The following is a 26814-nucleotide window of genomic DNA, read 5'->3' on the forward strand; positions in this document are numbered from 1 at the left end:
CAGAGGTGGCTGTTTTATCAGAATGTCCACCTTTAGCTCCTACACAGACTTCACCTCTGCCCTCAGCCAGATGTTCCCTATCCAAGAGCATCTCCCGGTGTATCCAGCAAACTCCTGCACGCTGACAACGTGGCTCATTTCCCTGAGTCATCCCCAGCCCCAGAGTTCAAGAGCAGGTCAGGAGCTCACAGCACGATTACATCAACTTAACACTATTAAGTCAAACCTCCCGTGGAAGGAGCGTGTCAAAGAACCAGAGAAGCACATCCCAAAATTCTCACAGCCTTCAGGCTGCTGCTTACAAGGCTTCCAGGGAACAAGTTTAATCCACTTCTAGAAATAGAGATTTTATTGCCTCCTTCTGGCTTGCAAACCATGTTTCCAAGGAAAGAAGAGGGGAGGGGAAAAAAAAAAAATCTATGCATTTGGAAATTTAAAATTAAACCATTCCCTTGTGCCAGGCAAACTCCCCAAAGATCAGGAGAGGGACTTAATGTTATTATGGCTCCCAACTCTCGTGCAGAAATAAAGGCTAAAATCCATTAAGAAAGAGGCAGATGTCTCACAGGAAGGGCCGCTCCGTCAGAATGGGAGTTTTAGTTTAGTTAATTAGGTTGGATTAGGACAATCAAGTGATTTATGGGAACACTTTAGTTCTCTTTGTTGGCAGTCGGGCTGACCCACACCACAGTGACGTGTCCAAAATTAATGACAGCAGAGCCTTCATGAGTTAAATGCTCTCGGACTTGGCTGCCGGCCTTCGATTTCTTTTACAAAGAGAGAACACAAGAAACACTCAGGGATGTCAGACAAAAGATCTTGCAACTTAAAAGGGAGCTTTAGCCAGCAAGGAAGGAAGCCTTTAAAAGCAAAGAACACATCACATTCCCACTGGATTTTTGGACAGACCGGCTGCCAGAATCAGCAGACATTGAGTTACCATAAAGAAAACACAACAGAAGCTCATGATCGTGAGACACTGATATTTTACCCACATCAGAAAAGTGCGCCCACTTGGGAAGCTTCCCAGCAAATCAAGACAAATGTCAATTCATGTAACATTAACTAAAAGACGTTTGCAGTTTTACTCTGTCTCAACTTGAACCCAACAGTAATTGTCCAGAATCACTGCTCCTCTAGCACTGCATTTCACTAAATTCACATTGACCTCTGGCTGCTGCTAATACAGTTATTACATGTCATTTTCCTCTAGCCTTTTGCAACGAAAATAAGAGACTATTACGGAAACCTTATGGGTTTCGTGTCCTCCAGGAGAGGCTGAAATATCTGCACCAACCAGAATCACAGCTCTTTAATTCTGCATTTGCCTCCTGCACAGCTCCATACAAGCCCATTCTTCCATGTTCTCCCTTCCTTCTCTTATAAAAACTGCCTACATTACAACTGGAACAACATTTTGGAATATCAGTTAACACCTTGTCTGTCTCTAATATTTCAGATATTATTCTCATTCTCATCAATTATTGTCAATATCCTCTTGACAATTAAATGAGTGTTGGGAAATGGTCAAAAGAGAGCAAGAGTCAGTAGCTGCAGGTGAGGAAAGAAATGTGCCGCCACAAAGAAATTAAATTTTGTCACTTTAAAACTATGCACTGTCTGCAATCCCTGTCACAATAAAGGAGTTGACACATGTGACTTGCAGGTCACCCACCTCTCTTCAACAATGCAGATCATCCCCCAAAATTCAAGGCTCAGTGCCTACACAGAAACAAATTCAACACAGTCTGGTTTATTTGCACTCCAAGTTTTTATGGCTTTCTGAGCATTCCCAAGCTTGCTCCATGTACCCTTTGCTGCCGAGCTGGGTGCCTGGAGGGGGCAGAAGGGACAGCACATTTGTCTGGAGCACATCAGAGCCATCTGCTCCGAGTGCACACGTGGGGCTGTGCCACCACTTGAGCAATTCACCATTTATCGACTCAACAGGCAGATGTCAAACCATTGTCTGCATTTGCTGAACCTGCCTGGGTGTGCAGTTTTAGACAACCAGCCAACACCACACGTGTATTCTCCAGAAGCAGCATCAAAAATGGGCCATTCTCTCTGGTTTGGGGACTGGAGCAAGTAAGGAGGCAAAACTCTCAGAAGCTTTTCTAGATAAGATCCTGTAAAGCCAGGTCAGGGCTGACAGACACTTTCCAGAGAAGAATGTGGAGCAGGCTACTCCTCAGACAAAAATGAACCTTCAAAACATCTTCAGAACACAAAGTGGGTGTTGGTTAAATTGCACAGATTGAAGTTTAGGGGGCCAAATCCTCACTGTTGCAGCCACAGTGCAGAGTCCTGTCTCATTCATACCTAGGACTGCTGGCCAGCTCCGGTAAAACAACCCAAGTTGTTCCTCTTAGTAAGTAAAAGCAGCTCAAAGCAGACACCAGTTCATACAACAGGCATCACTACGTGATCTTTCGCCCATCTTTGAAATCATCTGTATTCTTCCTCCTTCAGTCAGCTTGCTGAATTTTCTCCCTGAGCAGACCAGAGCTACAGACAGCTCAGAGGCACCAAGTGTCAGATACACCAACTACCCCAACCATAAACTATCTATCCCAAAATCCAGAATGCTCCTCTGAACAAAACACTTTGCTGCTACACTTTATCACAACTGCTCTGGATCCCCCCCACTGTGTTACAGGTTAGATTTCCATGTACTTGTCCACACAAATTGCAACCAAATGACATAAAAGATACTTCTTTGGAGACCAGTGAAACCTTCCCTTGACATGTGACCTTCTGGAAAACAAAACTTCTGACCCCAAAACTCCTGGTATTATTCACTAAGGGTAAGGATTTCTCCTGGAAGACCACAAACCTACAGATTTAAACATGAAGGCATAAACATGATTTTGTCACTGCAGCTGGATCACATCCCCCAAAACTCTTGACACACCCACAAAAATATCAGTAATTAGAGGAGGATGCAACAGTGTTTGTAACTGAACATTCTGGTGCCAACAGTCTACAATCCATTTATACACATCAGGAACAAAAGCAGCAGATGCCTGGCTACGCTTATGTATTTAGATATGCCAAGCACACAAAATACCCACAAATTAGAATCCTTAACTAAAAACCAGACAAAAAAAAATATAGTGATAAAAGTCCCCTCAAGGGCTTCTATCAATCCACAGCCTGAAAGATTTGTACACTCTGCTCATCAGCAGTGAATGCTCCTGTGAATCAAAGCACCCCTGAGCACCAATCTGGGCCTGCCTGCCAAAGGAGAGCACATAAAAACACCAGGAGAGGCTGCAGATCATCCTACAGCTCCCAGGAACCATAAACTGCGTCTGACACAAGTCAATTTTACATTAAGGCAGCCAGAGGCTCTCCAGACAGTTACCTTAACAGACCTGTTAAAGCAGCTGCACAAAACTCTCTCAGGAGGGGAAAAAAAAGGAAACTTCCTCTTGCCAAAAAGCCATTCAGTGCTTCTAGAAAGCAGTTGCATTTTATAAAACCCAGCAAGGGGCAGAAGCTCCTTTCTACACATCACACTATAATATTGTCCTGGTAGAAGGTACTCTTGGACAGAACAAACCCAGAAGCAACCAGGATCTTTTCTACTGGTCTGGGATTCCTACAGGAACTGCACCAAGCCACTGAAAACTGGACTTTGGAGCAAATCTCTTTCATGGGGACTTCCAACAAAAATAAATAAATAAACTGCAGAATAGTTCAACTGGTACTTGAACCAAGCTGGACAAACATGACTGACAGCAGCCCTGGGGAAAAGCAAGTTAAGTCCACGTTTCAAAGAGCATCCTCACTGCAAGAGATCCGAGGGGAGAAGGCAGAGCAGGGGATGTGTGTAGGATCTGTCTCCTACAAGGATGAAAAGGACAGATTTGACCTCTCAGTACCCTTAATACTCCAGTAAAAGAAATAGCATATGTTAATACCACACATCTCGCTGTGGAAAACGATCACTTTGGGTTTCTTTACAGTCCTGTGAGTATGCAGTAAACAAAATATTTCTAACTTCCCAGTTCTTATTGATACAGGTCACCAAGAATCTTCCCGTGTAAAGCTCGGGGCTTACTCACATTCCTTACACACAACTTAGTACATTTAAAAATACACACACACTCTGTTTGAACTGTGTTTAACTGAGGTACTTAAGTGATTTAAGTCAACAAGATAATACCCTAAACAGCAGTCAAAATGCAATCCTGATTTACACTGCTGCACAGGAGCTGAAAAATCAACTTGCTAACAAGTGGGAGCTTCTCTACAAGTGCACTTGCCAAGCTCATTTCAAAACATAAGGACTGTAAACTCTGAATCTGTGTAGAACTGAAAACAAGGTTGGTCCCAATTCCCAACTCTTTTTTTATCCCAATTATCCAAGCTAAAAAATAATAAAAAAACCCCCATCTCTTCCCTCAGGAGAAGGCATGGCTCTGGGAACAGGTGGTAACCAGTACTGCAATTCCACCTTGAAAATTAAGAAGGACAGTGAGAAAGCAACAAGTACAAATGCCACTCTCAGTCACTCACCTGAGTAAACAAAGTGTTTACAACCAAATTTAGGACTTATTTATCACAATGTTTTGTCCCTGGGTGTCGCTCCAAAACTTCTGCCATGCAGGTTCACAAAACACATTCGACACTAGAACAGGGAGGTTCAGCTGAAAGCCACCTATTTGACTTCTGCATCTCTGTTTATTCACCAGCTTCGGCGTGGAATAAGGGACTGGGGGAAATTCCAGTATCAACAGCGCATTACAGAGCAAAGCAAGTACAAAAGAACTGTCTGAGCACACTTGAGCCAAAATACAGGTCATGTCTGCCACTAAACTGGGATCAGAGCGGAGCCAAACAGGACTTTTAGAGCTCAGTCCAACCCAAACAGTCGCTGTTGTAAATGTGCCACATCCTCAGCCCCCGTGCCCGGAGCGCTTCACCTCCTCATTCACAGACCCGGGGAACCCTTCAGCGACATTTCAAAGCCCAGGGTGTGAAAAGGGTGAGCTCGGGGCAATTAAGGCCCAGGAAAATCCGAGCCTGGAGACGGGCATCCGACAAGAGCAGCCACATCTGCTTCCCTCCCATCAGATAAAGCCCACCAGAGCCCATTACTATTCCGAGCTGGTAGCAAATTCCCTCCCCTTTATAGCTTTGGAATGGAATAAATTTAGCTTACTCCAGATTGTACTGAGGGATAGTCTGCAGCCCAATTCCCAGTGTTCAGAGAAAGTAATTAGAGGATTAGTCGCCTCTACTGGTCCCCGCTCCTGTTATTTTCATTGTGTTCTCAAATTCAAATCTTCTGTCGTTTTTCAGTCAGATTGATTCGGACGGAGGAGAGGAAGAGAAAAATTTATTTCCCTGAAATTTAAATCTCTCGTGCCAGCTTAAAAATTCAAGCCACAAAGAACCCGTTTTAAAAAATGTATAATCCTGGAGTTTGGTCCTGGCAGGCCTGCGCTGGTGCACCCACACCCAGGAGTTACCACTTATCTTTTCTGCAGTTTATTAAAATTTAAAGGCAAGCTTTACAGGCAACTTGCTTTCCATTCATATGTAATGGCAGATAAGAGAACGGGCTCACCAGAAGCTCTGCACTTCACACATGATTTTACCACTGACAGGACCTGCTGCCCTCCCTCCCCCAAACAGGCTCTCTCACAACTCCATCCCATACTAACGCATTTTCTCCACATGTCCCTTTAGTAATAAGACCCGAACTGCCTGAACACACAGTCAAAAAGATTCTTTTTAAAAATAAAAATATACAGCACAAGACTAGAGTTGTAACAGCAAAATTACAACTGGGATATGTCACTATTTCTACGACAAACGCAGACCAGTTCCCAGCGACGGATGGGATTTGAGGTTTTATACTGAATGAAACAAACTGAGAAACAGCATTAAACGGGGACACAATGCACGTAGCAGGCCCACAGTGTAAATAAGGCACAGTTTTAATTAGGGTTATAGAGTACCCAGTGCTTCCCAGAACAAAGCAGCCCACATTTATGTGGAGAATACAGAAGCCTTATGAAATTACACACAGCAAAAAAGCACTTCAAGGTCCTTTTTTTACCCCTCGGCAGGCCTGGGTGGAAGCTCCTTACATCAAAATTACTTGTGTTTCCCAGTATTAAATCATGTTTTTAATTTGGTGCCTTAAACTACTTGACTTCTTAAATCAGTTGATTAAATCGGGTTTTTAACAAGTAGGAAAATCTTTGCTGTGTTGATTCTTCTCCTGGCAGAGCTTCGAGTGTTGAACACACAGCACTGTCAGGCTGCCCATAACAGAGATGATGAATAAAGATGATAAGTGTGCTCAGTATTATTGCTTATATTTAAGACAAAATTCATTAATTTAAATATATGTTTCTGAGAGCTTTAAAAGCAACATTTGACAGGTTTCAGAGTCAGAGAGCAAAAGTTTCCCCTCTGCAACCCCTCTGCTGAAAAGCCCCATTTCAACTTTCAAAATATATATATATATATATATATACACACACACACACACATAAATATCTATCTATCTATATGTAACTAAAAATATGGAAATCACACGGCTCTGGGTTGAATGTTAGTCAAATTCCTGCACACTTTTGGAATATCTGGATGGTATCCAAAGGAATCCCCAAGACACTGGATGTGCAAATGGCAAGTGAAGTCAACCACGGGTGAGTGAATTAAGAAGCAGCTCCAGTGACTCCTTGGAGCAAACACTGTCTACAAGTAAATTTTCAGATCATCTCATGCAGGCAGGAAAAAAAATCATGAATAGGCTTTTTTTAAAAAAAATAAATAAACAGCAGTGACTGTGAAGATGAAATTGCAGAAGCTCTGCCACCACTCTGCTGAGCTCAGAAAATAATTTAAGAATAGTTAATGTGGGAACCTGCACTGACACCAATTGATTCTTTCACAAGGTATGAAAAGTAAAGCTACAAAACCCAGTAGGAAGCCTAATTAATGACAACAGATGAAAATGGCAATCCAGATCAAATGCCAGATAAAAAAAAATAATTAAGAGCTTAGATATTTTTAGAGCAAATATAATAAATGGAAATCCAAAAAGATAATCTCCTCAAAGTCAATATAACTGAAGAGTGTATTCAAATTCACATTTAATATAATTATAACTTAAAAAACTTACCAGTTCTTGCCACAACCACCCAAGAAGCTGGTTCAGATACACTGATTAAAAACAAGAACTAAATAACAGAGCAATGCTGAAGAAATGCAGAGCACAGAGCCAACATAAACGCTCTTTTTACTTACAGATTGTACACAAATAGTTGGCTTTACTTAGAGAATTACTTTCAGAAAATTGCAGAGGAACCTCTATTCAGTTCCACAAACACATAAGGAAGGGTCTGAGTGTCTCAATAACTGATTGCACTCCCACCTCCAACATCACTTCCAACAACTCTCTTAGTATGTCTTGTCCTATCAAAACATTCATTTTTGCCTTGACCCTCCAATGCTTTATTAAATCTCTGGGATAATGGCATTTACTCATTAACAAGTGAGGTAATATGTAGAAAATACCTCACAACCAAAAGGGTATTTTCAGCTACATTAACCTACCCTGCTCTATCACCCTCTACCATTATTACTAATGTGGCTCTGGCACATAACATGTAATTTAGAACCCCTTTTATCACAGCCATCTCATCCTGACCTTTTCATTTCTGTAGGTGGCAACTGATGTAAAATTATTTCTACTCAAGAGATTTGCCCTCTGATTGTTAAGTTGGGTCAGGGAACGTGGATAACAAGGATTTAAAATTATGGCAGGAGCTGTAAACCAGAATTTTTGGTTGATTACAAGCTACACTTTACACTTCACACAGTATCAATCCAAATTTACAATTCCCCAGATGAAACACAAACTTCAGTTTGAGGGGTGGTTTTTTTGATGTTGGATTTTGTTGCTGAGCCTCTGTAAGAACAGCAAATAATCCCTTAAATCTCTGCTCTGTTGCAGGTGGATCCCCAGCACCTGCTTTGTCTAATGAGGCACCAGGAACACAAAGCCCTGACAGCTGAGAGAGTTTTTCCCTGCATCCAGGAAGGAAAAGGCTTCCACCTCCTTCCCTGCAACCTGAGGGCTCTGCAGGTAGAGCTGGAGCTACAAATCACACACGGGCTATAAAAGATGTTATCTTCCTTTAATCTTCCCAGACTGATGCTTCCCAGGCTTTCTACCCACATACATACACAGATATTATCCTCTCACTATAAGCACTGTCATTTTCTACACCTAAAAGAAAAAAAAAAAAAAGAGAGACTCCATTTTGGCATTTACTCCCAAACAGCCCTAATTTGTTTTTGTAACATCCACTAACCTCCACATCCCTTTTCACTGCATTGAGTGGCTACTGCAACACACAAAAATGTTCCATCCTTCTCCAAACAGGGATTTGAAAGACAACAGTCAGCACCTGTTTCAGAATAACCACCTACTTTTGCATACTTCATTATAATATTTTCTCCAAAAGAAGCACTTAAAGAAATAATGAACATTTTTGAACTCTCAATTACTTCATCGGGTCAAATTTTCCCCATCCCAGAGATCTCTCAAAATCATCCCATTGTCTCCTACATGGATTTAAGTGCATCACCCTTGGCTAGGACACTTCAATCTGCTTCATGCTGATTTGATACCATTAATATATTAAGTGTAAATATATTAAATTAAAAGCAAACCGGGCTTCTTCAAAGAGCTTCAGCTTTCATACGGCAACAAATGAGAATTTCTAGGCACTTGCTGCAGTTCAGAAGCAAATTCCTGAGCCACTTTCTGCCACATAAGTGGCAGTTTTTGACTATCTGTGGTGAGTAACTCGTGGAATAGCTCATTTAAGCTGCCAGTTTTCATTTGCTGCTCTACGAGGCAGAGTCTCTCCATTCCCTCCTTCAAATCAGTTTTGTGACTCCTGTTTGAATCCTCTCCAGCTTTTCAAACTCCTCTTGGACGCTCGACAGCAGAGCTGCAGAGTGTTGTATAATGCAGCTCATCAACACAGACTGTGCAATTCCACCATTCCCTTCTCATCCAAGCCAGGAAATCTGTAACTCTCTTACTGATTGCAGAAAACTTTGATTTCCAAAACACAGTCCCTGCTGCAGTAGCTACAGACCCTACTGAATCTCTCCAACTATTTAGTTTTGCTGGTATTTTGGTTATAGTTAATTATAAATAACGTGCCTCTTTTAAAAACCCCTTATCGCCAAGACAACCCCAGGCAGCTGTTGCATTTTATTTACCCTTCTGACAGTTGAACTGCTACCAATTTTCTCAAATGGAGTTTGTGGGGTTTGTTATTTGGGGTTTTCTTTGTTGTCTTTTAAAAATTTTCTTTCACTTGATGCATTTAATGCTGGAAAATTGCTTACCACTATGGAATCCCATTAGTAATCAGCTCAGGAATTCAGATTTCACAAATAATTTACTGGGATTTAAATTAATTAATAGCCAGCTGACAATGGTTAAGATAACATCACACAAAGCTCCTTTCCATTTCTCTCTTTTTGACTTCTCATACCAGGATATAATTAACTAAAAAATAAATAGTAAGGAAAATACAGTGCACAAGTTATTATCCATCAGCTCAGCATCCTCATTGACTTCCCAGCATCCCACAATACTGTGGGACACCAGCAGTTATTTGATCCCTCTCAGCTAAAACCAGGAAGATGCCTCACATTCACCATAGTAACAGCCCAGCCAGACTTATCACCGGGCAGATGAACCAGGATAAGGTGTTTAGGATTAACTGTATCCATACCCACTGCACATAATCAGACAAATTCCACGCTGAGACCCTGCATAAATCAGCGGATTATTGACAAAAGGACATTATCCACAGAATTGTGTTCACCAGCACCGTATTCCCACCCTGCACAGGAGACACAGAAACTCAGCTCCGGTCCCTCATCATCCAGTTTGCCCCTCCAGGCTCTTGGAACTCTTCAGGAATTCCCCACTGCTCTCTCTCCAGCCATCAATTCCCAAGCCAGCGTGTGCTCTCCTCCCTCTCTCTTCAGCCACTCAGGATTCTTGGAAACACTCATTTAGAAAACATTCCTCCTAGTTAGTACTCAATAAACCAGGACTCACCTTCTAACCCTGCAGTGAACAGACACGCACACTGCTCTGCTTTTCCCCCAGATCCCTGTGGAGAGGGATGAAAAGGTTCTGGAGAGGTGCTGTGCAGGCTTTACTGTGCCCACCTCCCTTTGGGAAGGGAACAGCCAGGCTGCACTGCATTCCCAGCAAACACAAGGATGCCTCACCACTTTAACTGCAGGAAAGGGGCCCAATCCAACCCAAATGGAAGAGGAACTCATGGCATTCAGCTCCCAAACGGGAGGGTGAGTAGTTCAGAATTCCACATTCCTCCTCACTGCTGCCCCACGTGCTTGCTCAAAGTGTCTTCTACAAACCAACATCTCATTTACACTCAGCAAGTCACAGAAGTGTCAAAGAACATTTCTTCTCAAGTGATGACTTGGAGATTCCTTACGTTATTACCCAGCCAAGCAAGGAATTGCTTTGGACTAGAACCTGCTAAATGAGTTTCTCTCAACACGCTCACCACAGACTGTTCCCTTCAACCCAGATGATAATCCCACATGCAAAATGTTAGGGTCATCCTTCATATATAATCCCATCTTCCACTGAAATGGAACCCAACCATGCACAACACCAGAACATTTAATTCTCACTGGTACATTTTTTTTTCCCCTTCCTCCTTTCTGGGAGGAGATGAAAAAGTCAGGATTTACGAGGCGCCAAATCTATATATTGGCGTACTCTCTTTGAAGTAAAACATTCTGAATGGACCTCTCCATATCACCTCATTTCTAAAAATAAATATTGAACAATGGTTAAGGCTCACTTTCCGGGCACAGAGCACCGTGAATTGCAGGCAGCTACTTAAGTACGTTCTTCTCAAAATATTACAGAAATTCCCTTAACAAGGAGATCCAAATGCATTCAGCTCCCCTGACTTGAACTCAGTACTCAAATGCTGGCAAACATATCACTATACACACTGTGGAAAAAGAACTATGCCCTACTAAAATACACAAGCAAAAGAAAGAGCATGTATTTGTTTAAAAAAAAAAATCATTTAAAGGGTCGTGAATTATCAGGTGCTCGACTGAGATAATCTTATGAAGGGAAAGTATGAACATAAGTTTTTGTGTCTGTAACCAAACGTGTCTTCAGCTCAAACTTCAGATTTGAGAGCTAAAATCGCCAAATGAAACAGGGTTTAAGTGTTAGGAAAAGACAAAGCACTACCTTGAAGAGGAAAATGTTACTACAAAGTATAACAGTCCGGAGGGTCTGAAGCACTGCTTACTTGCCCTCAGGGTTGGATCAGCAAACCTAAAACTTGAGGAAAGCCCCGTTTAAATCCATCATGGAATTGTTAGAGCAGAAGGCTTTAAGAGTTAAAGTATTAGGTGCCTGTCAAATGACATTAAGCAATATTAGAAACAGAGCAGTTTAAAGCCGTTTCAGAGCTGGAAGTGTCCCTGCCTTTGGCTGATAGTGGAGGAACGAGCTGATGCAGCACAAAGTCAATGCTTTTGCCACATCACTATCAAACAAGTTGGTTTGAACACCAGAAGGTCTGTCAGAACCTCACGGATTCTCCTGTTGCTACAACAACAGCAAAAAAAAATTTAAAAAAAAAGAAAAAAAAAGAGGGGGCGGTTAAATGTTCCATCAGCAGGGATGAAACAGCACACACAGAGAAAATAATAATTTGTTGTGTCTGTTGAATCCTGAACTTCACCTTGCTGGGACACGGCAGCGGGGAGAGAGGAGCGGCTGTAATGAAGCCCCTTGGGAGGACAAAGCTGGAGATAATTGCAGCTTTGTCTCTCCCCACATCAACCCCGGCAACTTCTGTGAGGAAGTTCAAACGCCGCCTCACAAATTAATTCGAGATTTTTGTTTTGGGTTCAAAACAAACAAAAAACCCCACACGGGCGCTTGGGGGGGGAAGGCATTGAGGGAAGAACAACCAGCTCGAGTTGTAAGAACAAAAGGCAGACATTCCTCCTGCAGGAAAAAAAAAGAGGAAAAAAAAGGCTGAGCTGTTACTATGAAGCTTCTCCAGTGCAAACACTACGGGGAAAAACGAGTTGAAATTCTGGAAAAGATTCATTTCATCACAAATCAGTGTTCAGATGCATGACTGACACCTTCAGCCCAGACAAGCTTCCAAGGAAAGTATTAATAGTTTCAAGGAAACCACAGCTCTGAAAGAACAGCATGTATCCTACATTTTTCCTTTCAGTACCAAAAGGCCTCAGTACCAAGGAAAATAGAAAGACAGCAGAAGAGTTTGAAGCGAACTGTAACGTGTAATTTTTAGTGCTTGTCTCTGTGCATCTCACTTGGCAAGGCAGATAAAGCACTGATTTTCACTAAAACGCAGGGCTAATCTACTGTAACTAATATTCTAATTACAGAATCATGTTTATTACTCCAGGATTCCCCTTTCACAGAAACGTGAACAAACAGCAGTGCAACAAAACACTACAATTTCCTGCTTTACAAAGTTAAGATCTACTTATTCACTAAGATTCACAACTAGGAGTTGGTGAAGACTTTAGGATTTAAGCCAGAACCATCAGGGCTCTGAACTACCTCCATGAACACGGGCATTCAAAACAAACGATCAAGAGAACAATTTGTAGTTCTACATTTTAGATTATTAAAAACCTTTTCCAGATCTAAAGTTATATGGAATCTTCTGCCAACACAACCCCTCCTCTTCTGTTGCTGCACTGTCACAATTGGTGTTCTGAGACTAAAGAAACTTGCTGTGGCAAAAACAAGTTTCTCATTTTGCCAGCTCAGGAGAGAAGGAAAAAAAATAATCAAATTTACCAACATGGAACAGTGGATCAACACCAGTGCAAGTGTTATTGTTACAAGTGAAAACCAGGACACAAAACCCCTTACAATTCCTGTGCATCCTCGACTATTTTTACTTTATATATTCCAGCAGGAGCAAGGCTCTACACCAGCACTGAGTGCTGAGCACAGGGCATACATGGTTTATATATTAAATGCAAAATGAGAAGGAAAATTCTCTTTTAAAACCCCATGAGTACAAGTTTTAACATTTTTCTTTCCAAAAAGAAAATGTTCAGCAACGTTTTCTTGAAAAGCTCAAAGGCATCTCACTGATAGGCCAATTGGAAGAAGAAAAATCAACTCAAGACTCCTGGTGTCCCTCACTTCCCAGTGACAAAAACGGTGGGTGGAGGAGCAGCACAAGGTGGGTCAGTGGTAGGGGATGGGAGGGGGGAGGTGTGATGGGAAGGAAAATAACAGCAAAAATACTTTAATCCATCATTTCAAACCAACTCATTACATCAAATTCCCCCTTCTTTATGCTCTGTATTACGTCTGCACTCATAAGATCCACAGGAGATGATGCACAAGGGGAGGAAGACAAAGCACAAGCTTTCGTATCAGTTTATTTCCACATTATGTATCATTTTCTCATAAAAGGTTTATACAACACATTCTTCCACAACTATATCACAGCCTCATCCTGTATGACAATTATTTAAGAGTTCAGTGCAACTCCTTCAGCCCAAATCTTTGATGCTTTAAAATCTTGGGGAAATTGGATCTTTTGCAGCAATTCACCCAAACACCAAACCAAAGAGCAAATCTTCCCTCTGTTTACACACACAACTGACCAACCTGCACCTGACAAGGAGACAACCTGCCCCACACAGGTATCAATCTTAGTTTCTGCCAAAAGCACTTTAATATAACCACAGTCATTACTTTAAAGGCAAAGTGTTTTCCCTCAATATCAAGCAAAATATAGTCAGTACAAGAAACTATGAACAGAGAACTAGTACAGCAAGTCAATCATAAATTAGATTAACACAATGCCAAAACATTTAGCACATTTTTGGCCTTTCCACTTTGCACACAATTTCTTGCTGCTGACAAAGTCATCTTAGCAAATTCCATCAAAGGTGAATCTTATCCCACTCCAAGACTTCCAGTGGTCTGTATGAAAAAGCATTCCATCATCATACTAGCTATAGTCAGCAGGCACTAAACAAACAGAGTGAAAAGCAGTGAGATGGTTCGTGAGGAAGGGTTGCAACTGTAACAAGAAGAACGTGGTATCTGGATCAATGCATTAAAAAAAAATCAAAAACAAAAGAAAAAGAAAGCACAGAAGCAGCAAACCATCCTGGCAAATTAATGTGCAGACTTTGCCCAGGCTGATAAGACTGAGGACATAATATTCGAATAAGAAAGATTTCCATTTTAGAGGAAACCTACTTTTTATCTTCACTGTCCTTCAAATACACACTGATACACAACAGGAAAAGAAAAATCACACAAGTGATAAAGAAGAGACATTATGTACCTGTAACAAGTGTCCTAAGTGCTCTCTCCTTCCTGTTAATCAAGCCTGAGAAACGGGAGGCTGAAACAATCCTGGAACACTGAACAGGCTGATTAGATACAGTTGAGGTATCTGTGATTTATGGACTTTTACTGGTGTTAACAACACAATTCACCAGTTGGCAACTGAAAGCCAAGTAAGTATTGCTTTAAAGACAGCCTATGCACAATTAACAAACGATTCTGGGCATGACATTTCCTTGAACACAACTTCCTTGACTTCAAAACAAGAAGTATCCCAATCTTGGCAAGAGCACAGAAAAAAAATGACTCTGCAGACACTCTAGGTTTTGGCAGAAAAATTACTGAAGGACAACAGATTCCATGAGGCTCTCAAGATGTCAAACATCCTCTGTACACAAACTTGTTAAAGGTCCTTCTGGAGCAACCTTCAGCCAGGGCTAAATCAGCAATTAAGATACCAAAGTGGGAATGACCTCCTGGACACAGCCCTTGCTCTAAAACCAGCACGTGCTGCTCAGCTGGGGTTGAGACTCCACTGGCTCTGCAGAGCCCAAGCCTGCACAGCCAAGGCTTCAGCATCTTCCCACGTGGAGCAAATGTGCCAACAGAGGTACCACTCAGCCTCAAACCCAGCCTTTCATGGCCCTGACACTCCTTTCTCCACAAGGAGCTGCTGGAAGAGCCAGGCTGCCCAAGGGATGGGCTGCCTCTACCTTATCAGTGCTTCTGAGCACCTTTTGGGGGGTTCATCCTGTACAAAGTGCCTTATTCAGAGCAATTCTAGGCAGGACTGTTACACTTAGAGCTGGGAGCAGGACTGTTTGGGTATCAGAGATCATCCAACTCCCATTTTTGCTGCACCATCAACGTGGCAAACACTCGAACACAAATGACAACAAACAGCTTCCATGGAGCAGCAGAGGCAGAACCACCCCCTCCCAGCACTTGCAGAGCCTGCAATCCTACCTGAGGCAGAAATACCCCTTGTCACATTCCAAAATCTTTTTTCTATAGATGCCTCTGAAGCCATCCAAGCCTCTGACCTAGGAGGGTGCCTCCACACTCCTGTTTTAAAGTGGTTTAGTGTTTTTAAGACTAAATGGGGTAACTTTCACTGCCACCAAGCGAAAATCAATTATTACATCAGCCTGGAAAAGCCTCAGTGCATCCACACAGTCACACTGTATGGTGGTGTTCCCTCTTGTCACCTCTCCTTGCTATGCATACGTAGATTTTTATTTATCATTCTGGCTAAATTTTAATCAGAGGGTTTTCTGCACAGAATTCCTGAGCAGTCAAGAGAAAAAAAAAAAATCAGGGCCCTCCCCTTACATCTGAGCAAGTACATTTTTATCTGGAGAGAGGAAGAGATTGCAGGAAAGGGAATCCCTCCTGAAGGTGATGGAATCAAGCAGTGCAATGCCAGTGCTTCCCTGTCACACAAACAGTGACTTTCCAAAGCACTAGGCTGTGTTCCATATAAAGAATTTATAAAATGAGAAAAACTGGAACTAAATCAACAGCAGAGAGGACAGCAGGAATGCTGCAGGTACCGGTGTAAGTGGATTAATCCTACAGCACTGAGGACTCTGCCAAAGGGTATAAAAAATGGACTATAGAGAACTAGTGGTTGTCCAACACCCAATACTGGAACAAAGGTATAGAATATATATCCCTGAATGAACTCTGCTTATTGTAACAAGTTTCACATCTAAAGCTACAAATTCTCTCAAAAAATTTCAATATTCTTAAATAAAGACTGGAACACTTGCTTTTGTCCATTTCCCCCCCTCAGTTCCTAAAGTACTTCCATGCAAAACCCATAAAACCAGTTAAGAAAAGTATCTGTAAAACCTACACTGCATCATCTAAATTTGTACATTTACATAGGCATCTGACAAAAACACTTCTGGCAAAGTTTTGAATTAAAGCAATGAATGGGGCTACCTGAACTCAATGTCCTGATTGTTTCAGTCTGTGTGAGACCCTGAGTAAATTCATACACAACCCAAAGGAATTTAATAGATATGCAACTTTTTTCCTTTATAAAATCCTTTTCTATTATTTCCAGGGGAAAAAAATACTTCCTCAGAAAGAGCCCTGTTTTTATACACATCGCAGTGACACAGCAACACTCTCAACCCCAGCAGTGTCTGGGTACAGGACAAAGATACTAAGAGGCAACATTAAATAACCAAGATATTTTTAACCAAGCAAAACAGAGTTAAACCTTCCCAGTAACAGTCAAGAGCATAGCAGAGTGATATTTTAAGATATTTAGCAAGGGCTGTCTCCTGCACAGAATTGCAAACACTTTGTTTTGACTTGCACAGTTTATTTATTACACTCAGGCAGCAACAGAGTCAATCTCTGTGACAAAACACCAAACAGGAAGATTTGAGAAAGCTTGGAGGGGGAGGGCTGAGCTGGGAAGAGCACTTTCTGTGCTATTACAAGTTTCACAATCCAGCTTTCCAAGGCCAGCTTCTCCTTTGCAGCAGAGGAGGAGCAGCTGAGGCGAGGTCAGCTTTGTTCCTGCCTCCCACCTGGACCACCAAGGCACTGCCTCATCCCTGACCTTCGGCAGTGGCAGATTCTTTGGTGGGCTGAGGGAGAGACACAGCCCTGTGGAAAACCAAATGCTGACAGAGGGGAAGAAAAATTTCTTTCTGTAAGGAAACAGGGAGGAGGAAAAATTTCTGCTTTCCACAGTAGCCCATTGTCTGAAGTTTATGATGGTAAATGTCATTACATGAAGGTCAGAAGTCAAAATGAATCCAAAGCCTCCCCGAAGTTCCTTTCAGGCCTCCTTCCAGTTTTTGTGGGTTTGCTATCACTGTCCTATTCAGCATTTCCTCCAAACCTTTGTAGAAAATTCAAAGCTTGTAAGGTTTGTCTCTATAAAGTACAGTGTCTCAAGTGTGCAAACCAGAGAAATCAGCCCACTACTGAAGCTTTATTTGATCAATCCCACAATTTTTTTGCATTCATGAAGCACATAATAAGTTTTGCTTTAATAACACTCACCAAACACTCTAAAACCTTAAGCATAAAAAAGCATCTCTCCCTCACCTGCTCTCAACCACATGATCTCTTTAATTACCTCTTCTGGAATTCTGGATTATGTTAAACAGATGCAGAGCCAAAATACTGTGAAGGCAAGAGCTTCAAAGAGAGAAGGTGGCTGTTATCTGTGTGACCAGCTCAGGTCCACCCAAACAGAGGCACATCTTCAGGTGGCTGAACCACAGCTGAGAGAAGTTCACCAAACCTTTGGCCACTTTTTGGTAGAAATGGAGAGTTACTGGTCCTACAAATTTAGTTGTGTCAATATGAGAAGACAACAACTCATCCAAGAATGAACACACCTTATAAAGACAGGGAGAGAAAAGGTGGAATAACCTCATTCAGCTGAAATGAAGCTTCACAACAGCAGCTGCTGAGGAAAGCACTGCCTGGGGAAAGGAACAAGCTCTAATCCTTGGAGGCTGTAACCTCCTACATAAAGAAAACTTTCCACACATCACTTCCTAAAGAGCTGGAGAACAAACAAGCTGCTACAGGTTCAGAAATTCCCTGATCATCCAGAGCGTCAATGTGGATGCTCTGATCCCAGAAAGTCCTGGCTCTCAGAAGTCTGATCCTAGAAAAGAAAGCATCTCTGCAGTTAAACTTGACTGGGATTTGAGATTAGCAATAAACCCCAGAAGTCTGCCTTGCTGCAGAGCAAGTATAAAATGTCCTTGATCTCACCAGGAAAGTTCCAGGTTCTCTTCAGGTTCCTCTGCTCAAGAACAACATCCCTCAGCAAGCTGAGCAGTGCTGTTTTAGACACAAGAGCTGTCCAAGCTGCAAACAGGGGGTGCTTCGTCATCTAAGCCTTCAATCACTGCAAAATCTGGGAGGAGAAAACCTTGTGCAGCTACAGGGACTGGAACCAAAGTTTCTTTGGTCACATGTGACCCATGAGCAAAAACCAAACACACAGAAATCAGACCTGTACTTGCTTCCCCCCCTTTTCTTACCCTGGGTTAGGGCAAAAGAAAGAAAAGTATCAGTGTCTTAAACTTAGAAAACAGGAGAGGTTCTCAGGAAAATCTCTGGAACCACAGGAGTGGTAGCTGTCAACATCCACAACACTTCTGGATGATCCCAGTGTGAGACAGATCACTGGAAGACACTGGTCTTTTCTCAGTGCAAATGCCAGGCCAGCAGTCCCCAGAGGGAGAGTTCCAGGGAATGTGCAAACCTGACCTCAGTGCACCAAGTCCCACAGTTTTTCAGCTTGACTGGGAGTGCTCCCCCTGGTACCAAAAAGCAGAGGAGATCCATCATTCCCTGGCTGTGGTCAGAGCTCACAGTGAGATGGAGCTGGAAGAGGACAGAGAACTGAACAAGTTGGTGGTGCTGGGCCTGTAATGAGCTTCCTGAAGTCCCAGTGATTGCATCTGCTGCTCCTGAAATTAAAAGGCCAAAGCATATATTACCACACACATTACCTCGCTTCAGGTATCTGCAGAGCCCAGAACTTCCTGAAGGACTGGCAGAATCACTGTGGACAAGAGACAGGCAGAATTTAAAGGCAAGTCTGTACAGAACACACACAGCCTCACGTGGGAGGTCACCTAAGTACAAGCTCTGATGAAAGCCCAGTGGCCAAACTCCTTTGTTTTCATGGAAGGACAGCTCAGGAGATGATAAAAAAAAAAAATCATCTTGTAGGAGCAAACCCATAGTGCTGAAGAACTCTGAACTGCTTTGTGACTGCCAGAGTATCTCTACATGAGCAGAAGTTGGAGCATTCAGCACATGAAGCCTCACCACAAGCACTTTGCTGGGGATACACCCCTTCAGAAGGGATTATCAGGATAAAGTTCTCCCTGTTTTCTTCCAAAATGTTTGTGGGGTGTTTGGTGTTGAGTAGGAGCAAACCAGCAGGATCCCAAAACAAAGTAATCCTGCATCTAAAAGAAAGCATAAACATGTCTCAGACAAGAGACCCACAGACAGTGGGAAAAGGAATCTCCTGGTGTCACAAGAGTCACCCCTCGAGTCTGTCACTTGGAGAACAGATAACATTACTCATTTTATATATTTAGATTTTCTTCTTTCCATCAACAAAATCTCAAGGCACTCTGGAAAACAAGCACTTTCCAATTTGTAAAACAGGAGTAGCAGCTGTTTGTTTCTTCGAAAAGTTACTGTTGGCCCGTGAAACTGGAATTGCTTTCTGTGTTTTCAAAATAACTGCTCCTCTCAACAAAGCCTTGGAGCAGAGGAGTCTCATCTCCTCTTTGATTCAGTTCCAGCTCCTCTGTTCCAGCAGAGCTGCTATGACTGAGCATATGCTGCTTGATTTTTCCAAAACACAACATTCCATCCATTTAAGACCATTTCATTTGGACACGAGTTTGAGAGAACAGGAAAAGTATATCCATCATCAGCTGCATGTTCCTCTTGCTACATTTTCTTCTGAGCATGGAACAACCCATACACAGAAGAGGAATTCCTGTATTATAGATGCTGACAGCCCCAGACTCCAATAGTTGCATAAAAGCCCTCGTAGTCATCAGGCTGTTCCTAACTTTGCTCCAGCACAAAACCCCTGGAACACCACAGCAGATCACTTTTTAATGTTCTAGAGAGAATCTCCCTTGGTAAAATCCCAACTTGCAGGGATGAGTTATCCCCAACAGCAAGTTCAAAAGGCAGTACCACCACACAGGCAGAAACAGTGTGTTCAACTCATGTGGCTTCATTTGATCCAAAACCAGTTTTGGGTGTTTTCATCACTTCTAGGAAGCCAAGAGCAGCCCAGCTCTCAGGAGAAATGCACTTCTAAGACCAGATCCATTCTAGCCAATTAACAGCCCAATTAGAATAAATATGAGACAGGACAGAGCTTCACCACTGCAATGGTGGTCCAAAATTTCCACCCCAAATTGCTGGGAACAGCAAGGAAGATGCAGAAACCAGTCAAACTGGTACAAGAGAGCTTTAAACAAGTCATGCTACCTCTTAAGCTCAAGCTGTGAAAATTTTATGTTCCAGTGAAACCATCTCCAGTACAAATCCTACTTGTTGCTTTTCCAGTGGCACAAACAACTGAAGACACTCCACGATGGGCAACAAGGTTTGCACTGCCTGACCTCACACTACAGCACTTAAAGCTCAGCTGACATCCAGCCCCTCCTTTCCACAGCTCTCCATTATCACGAGCCCAAACCCCCCAGGTTATTCCTGACACAGTCAAGGAAGCTGCAAACTGAGACACTGCACAGCCTGGATCCCTGTGGGAAGCCAAGTGGAAGCACACAGGGAAATGCAACATTCCCAAGTTTAACAGTAGTCCTGGTGATCCCTGTACTTTCCTCTGCTTTCAGAGGGCACCCACGTTCAAGCAGAACCAGCTCTAAAATATTGATTTAGAGCAGATGTAGTTTAAAGAGAGCTTACAAGGAAAGCATTTTTTGATCCTTTTTCTTTTGACCCTCTGCAGGGAGAGCGTGAAAACAAAAAGCAACATTAAGTCATAAAAAAATAATTGTTGTAGTCCTCAGCAATTTTTTAATTCCCCTTCCTTCACTAAACATCTGGGTTTTGTTAGAAAACACTATAAAATGATTTTCCAAAACCTTTGACATGCATTCTGCTCAATAGGTCCCAAAAGCTCAGGGAGGAGAGCTTCAAACCAAGTAAGGGCTGTTATTTATGAAGCCTTACTGGTGAAATTGGTCTAATCCTTCTGTCTGACCATTCCCTGCTACTGAAGGGCACAGGGATAGAGAGTCAGCATGTTAAGGTGATGCTCATTTAATAGAGAAAAGGACAATACACCCAGGAAACTATTATTCAAGCAGACTCAGTGTGATGAGCCAAGAAAAAGCTGTTCCTGCACAGCCCAGGACTCTGGAGATACCTGTGCCATTAAGTTACTTCAGAACAAATTAGTGCTCCACGAACTGATTAGACCATAAATAAGCCCAGTAGGAAAGAGGGAAGCCACTGACAGGCACAGCAGCTGAGCTCTACAGCTCTCACTCAATGAACACCACAAAGTTGTCAGTGCCAAAGGGATCTCTGGTCCTTTTACTCCCCCATTCAAAGGATGTCAAAGCAGATGCAGTATCTGATCACAAGAATCCTGTACTTTCATTTTCTCTCGTCACTCAAAGCACAAATTGCAGCTCTGTCCCCGACCTAATAATTATTGGTATGGCTGCATTTTGTTCTCTTCCAGCAGCAGCAGGAAACTTGATTGGAGCTGCAGGAACCCAGGCAGTGACTGCACAAGCTGCTGTTGTGATAGCAAAAAGCAGAAGCCAACTCGGCAGGTAATTGGACTTGAAGTCGGAAAGATCTTCCCCAGGCAGCTTGAAATAGTAATTTCATAGGGGAGAAAATAGGTTGGCTTTATCCACCACAGGTTACCAAAGGAAAACTTTGATCCTAAGACAGACAGACATAATAAATACCAAGACACACCACCATAAAAAGGTAATAAAGGTGGGGGTTTTTGTAGTCTGCAGCAATTCAAAAGGCATTTGCAACCTTCTGTGGGGTCAGTATTAAGAATGGAATCACTCAGGCACCAAAGCAAAACATTCCTTGTTAGAAAGGAGTACTTCCAGTGCTTGATTCCCTTGCCCACTGACTTAATACTTTGGAAGGTCTCAAATCCCATATACACTGTTGCAGTCGTGCTTCCAGAGTAATCCTAGGGAATTCTGGAGGGCTACTGTCAACAGTTCATGCTTCCTAATGCCATACTTCAAGTAATTCAGACGCACACAAAGCTCCTTCTTCATTTCTCTAAACTCTACACCTATGGAAGTAATTCCAAAGCATTAGAAACCAATAAGGAAATCTAAATGCACACAGACCTGAAGTCATGGGGGATTACATGATTAGAGTATCCAGTAAAACCAGTAACCTCAGTGTTAGTGCCAGCTGCCAGCACCCCCCTCATATGGGAGTGGGGAGGGGGGGGCTTTCTCCCACTGTTCCACAAAAAGAACTCCAACTAAACAACATCCAACAAGGAGTTAGTGATGGCTGAGAAGAAAGAAAGAGGAGTGAAGATCCACCTGTGTAAACCTAATGGTCCACTGAATCAAAAAGACTGGGTGTGTACTGGAACATGAACACCTCTGCTCAGCAGAAATTGGAATCATACACTTTTCTTTAGATGGCATATTATTCACCTACTTAAGATCTGTAAGAAAGATATACTGTCCTTAAATATTATTCCACAGTGATATTAAGTTGGCTTTCACTCACAGACATGTTTCCCTGTCAGACATGTACCCCCAACCAAAAAAAAAAAACCCCACCACAAACCCCCAAAATATAAAAATCCCTTAAGCAAACCTCTCATACCCCTCCCAAAACCTAGTAAACTTCAGTTCAGCATCCCAGCACTCCCAGGTGACCCTGTGACGTGATGATTTTGAAACAAACTCTCTAGTTCAGCGAAGGAGATTATTAAAATCTTGGATTCATACACAGTTAATGAAGACTCACAGTCCCTCACTCCCCACCCCTGACATGTACATAAAGAAACTCGAGACAGCATAAAGAGTTTTAAGCTTCCTTTCTTACCTTCCTTTCTTACAGCAAACCCAAATCTGAGAATGTTGGAAAAAGTCTGTCTTAAACAGTGTGACTTCTGTGAAAAAGGGGATACCAGAAAATTTCCTGACCGCTGCCTAAGCACAGAGTTAATAAAACAGGTTTTAAAGTGAAGTGAATAATGTTGAAGAGGTGCATCCATATTTTAACAGTACTCTGAAAAAACTTGAGACTCATTACCCCATGCAGTGCTTTCCCCCCAAACACACCCATATACCCAAACAATCCTAAGTTTTCTCCAGCACCTCGGAAGGCAGAGTGGCAAAAAACCGAGCTTTCAGTGGAAGAAACAAAAGGCCCTGATTCATATGCAATTAGCTCAGCTAAATTTACTACTGAAGCCATTGCTACCCCAGCTGTCCTTGACACCTGCACAGCAGGGACAATGGGACGTGACAAGCAGCCTCCTGCCATTTATTGCAGTTTTCAGGCTTAGAATTGGTGACAAATACAGTTCCTGAGCTGCTGCATTAACACAATTAGCACAAAACCAGCCCTGCACCTTATTCCAGTGTCCACATCAGAGACAAAACCAATAGAGACAGTCAGTGCCTCACCCACCTCTGCTAAATCCACCACCCAAGAAGCACCAGTGCTCTAAACATAACATGTGTCTTCCCACTCCAGGTTCAGCTTGCAGTGACAGACAAGCAGAGCAAAACAGAAAATTGGTATCTGAAAAGTTAGAAGGAAGGATATAAAGGGAGAAAACTTGTTAATATCCTGTGCAGCACAACTTCCCACCATTTTACCTTCCTTAAAGACGAGTTAGACTGAAAGACTGAGAGCAGAACTAAACTTTTGAGATCAAGTTGTTATTTTCTAAGAACCAAGCAGCTCACTCTTTATCAGCCTGTGTTTCTGCAATCATTGACACAAGTTGTGTGCAGAAACCATTCCCAGTAAAATTATTTAGGCTCTGGTGCCTAAGATGTGAGAAAAGCCTATGACAGCATCTTAAAAATAGAAGAGTCCTCTCTGTGCATGGAAAGAGCTCTCACTGAGGTTCCTCTGCACCCCTGTTCTGGCACACACCCACCAGCCTTGCCCCAGACAGCAGTATAAACACATAAAAGCTCTTTTATAAGGGTTCAGAGAAAGTGCAGAAGAATCCATTCAAGTTGACATATCCACCTGAATCCAAATCCTGGGAGGAAGGGCTTTCACGTCCCAGCCCCTGTGCTATCTTTATAAGGGCACTAATTTGTACAGCACACATATTTTATCTGCACTGCAAAAACACCACAGATGAACATTAACCAGATTCCTTGTGCTGTCTGCCAGGTGTTTAAATATTTGGCAACTCAAATACTGCAGTCTAAATGCTTCAGATTATCCAGTGAGAACATGGGTATGTTTCCAGCCACTATGTAAAACACATTTTTTCCCCATTTGTTACATTTTAAGCAGCAGACTGGAGTTACCAACACATAAACATCACACTACAGGTCTATTTTGAAGGTTGAGCTTATTAACTCACAAAAGCTTTCACTGAAAAATATGCACAGAAAAACTTTTAATCCAAAAGACTCCCCATTTATCTGCACTAGGCAGGCGCTACACAAAGGATTCTGCAAAGAAAACAAGCTCTGATATTGTATATTTTGATAAGTTTAGGTGTATACCAAGCATTCAAAAACATAATCCCACACTATGTATTAAACAACATTCTTCTCTTGGTCCAAGTTAGACAACACATTTCTGAGCAGTGTGAAGATCCATGACTTTCTGAAGCTTGAAATATATTCCACCACCAGAACTTTGACCTGGACACCTCTATACATTAATATATTACTGTGTTAATATATTTACTGCTTTTCCTCCTTCACCCACACTAAGCTTCAGGTAAAAACTTCCACAGTATCATTATTAGCAACAAAAATGAAAGGCCCCGAGGGATCATGACATTTTTTTATAGCATGTCAGTTATCTTCCTGAGGAGGAAAGAGATATCACTCCAGTGAGAAAGAAATTAAAATACTTTTTCTGGTTTTTATCACAAAAGCAGTGACAGCTTTCTGAACAGGGGCAGGAAGGTCAGATTATCTCACACCTGAGCTTACAGGCTATTTTAAACCGGTAACTGGATTAAAATTAAAGCCATATACCCTCAGAAAGAAAACCCACTGCAGCCTCTTCACCAAAACAAATGTATCCTACTACCACAGAACAAACTGGCAGCAAGGCAAATCAGCAGTAACACATGAGGAATTCTCCACTCAGGATCATCAGAAAGACAGGATTTGTCCCCCCCCCCTTGTGCCATACCTTTGATGCTTGAGGAGTAGAGATGACATGAACAGTGCTGGGTTTAACTCCATTGGCCTTGGGTCGCTTATAAAGGGCAAATCTGCTTTTCCTGCGTCCTCTGTCACCGTTCGGGAGGGATCCATTGTACCTGGAAATAAACCACAGCAGCTGAGCACAAACCACCACCAGTCTGGAACAGGGAAAAGGAGGGACTGGACGTGTGGCCACAGAGAAGGAGAGAGTGGTAATTCTGGTATCATCAAATGCACAGGCAAAACAAAACAAGTCCCAGCCCTGCTAAGTTTTGTTTCCTGAATTATGAGCGTTCGAACATCCTTTACCCACCAACGGCTGAAATTTTGTTCTCATTAAAAAGGTAATTAACTACAAATGAACTACTGAGCTGTTCAGCCACAGAAATACTTCTTTGCCTCTAGAATCAAAGGAATTTGGAATAACACCCTACATCTTCAGTAATTCAGAACAAGGGGAGTTTTACAATGTTTTTACCCTATCAGCCCGCTTCAGACATCTCATACAGGAACGGGGCCAATCCAGAAAAATAAAGTAATTTAGGGGCAAGTAAAACTGTGTGAAAAGGAATTTTACTCACACAAAAAAGCTTTTCGTCATTGTTTCTCCCTCCTCCTTTTTTTTTTTTAAACTCTAATCCTAAAGGCTTCATCTATTATTAAGGGTAGAGGATGCAAGTGTTTTTAATTTATGTGACTATCTGAAGCCTCACTAATGACTTCCTTTATCAGGTGTAACACAGTAGCCTTCCACAGTTCTTTCATCTCTCCCTGAGGACACAAGACCCAGAGGATTAATTATTCAGAGAAGTCTTAAGCCTCAAGGGGACACAGCTCCTTCCCCAGGGAAGGGATCAACTGGAAACTTCTTTGCAATGCATAAGGACAGAATTCACCTCCACCTCACCCCAAGATTTAGGTCAGGTTGGTGCTTCCCCCCACAGCACTGTCACCTGTGACATTCCTGCCAACTCCCAGCTGGTCTGGGAACAGCTCTCAGGGCGGAATATGGAAAGGAGAAGCAAAAGGCAGCAAGGCAGAAACACAGAATCTTTTATTTTCTTATCGTAACATCCTGAATGTGTAACTAAGCAGTTTGTGTAACAGGAGAATGCACTTGGAGAGCTTCTATCCTTCTGCAAACAAACGGGGAACAGGGAGTGGATGAAAGCAAGGGGTGTCATTGCTGAGGCTCTGCAGAAGGCTCAGTGCTCACTCCAGGCAAGGATCACCTGCTGGCACACAGGGAAACAGCTCCCAACTTCACATGCGGGGATCCCAAATGCAGGATAGCTGAATGTTTGAGCACAAGCAAGAACAGATGTAAGATCAAAAAATAATCTCAAATCTAAGCAGTCCAGAACATAAAACCCGGACCTTTTAAAAATATGCATTTATTACATGATGCTAAAGCCACACAGAAAGTTGAGAGACTTTCAGCTGGGCTGAAATTGGACTTGTCCTCTCATTCCCACT

General features: G+C 42.4%; 1 protein-coding gene across 1 annotated transcript in view; it reads right to left on the minus strand.

The window, feature by feature from the left end:
* PELI2 (pellino E3 ubiquitin protein ligase family member 2) overlaps positions 1-25939 on the minus strand; it is a 42122-nt gene extending 16183 nt beyond the window's left edge. Inside the window, exons 1-2 of the mRNA XM_018082174.3 lie at positions 25920-25939; positions 25325-25454 (exon numbers count right to left, since the gene is read on the minus strand). Of these exons, the coding sequence (XP_017937663.2) occupies positions 25325-25454; positions 25920-25939 (150 nt within the window). The remainder of the gene's footprint in view (positions 1-25324; positions 25455-25919) is intronic.
* Positions 25940-26814: the final 875 nt, after the last annotated feature.

The sequence above is a fragment of the Manacus vitellinus genome, unplaced genomic scaffold, assembly GCF_001715985.3.
Source record: "Manacus vitellinus isolate BGI_N305 unplaced genomic scaffold, ASM171598v3 scaffold_6_pilon, whole genome shotgun sequence".
Lineage (NCBI taxonomy): Eukaryota > Metazoa > Chordata > Aves > Passeriformes > Pipridae > Manacus > Manacus vitellinus.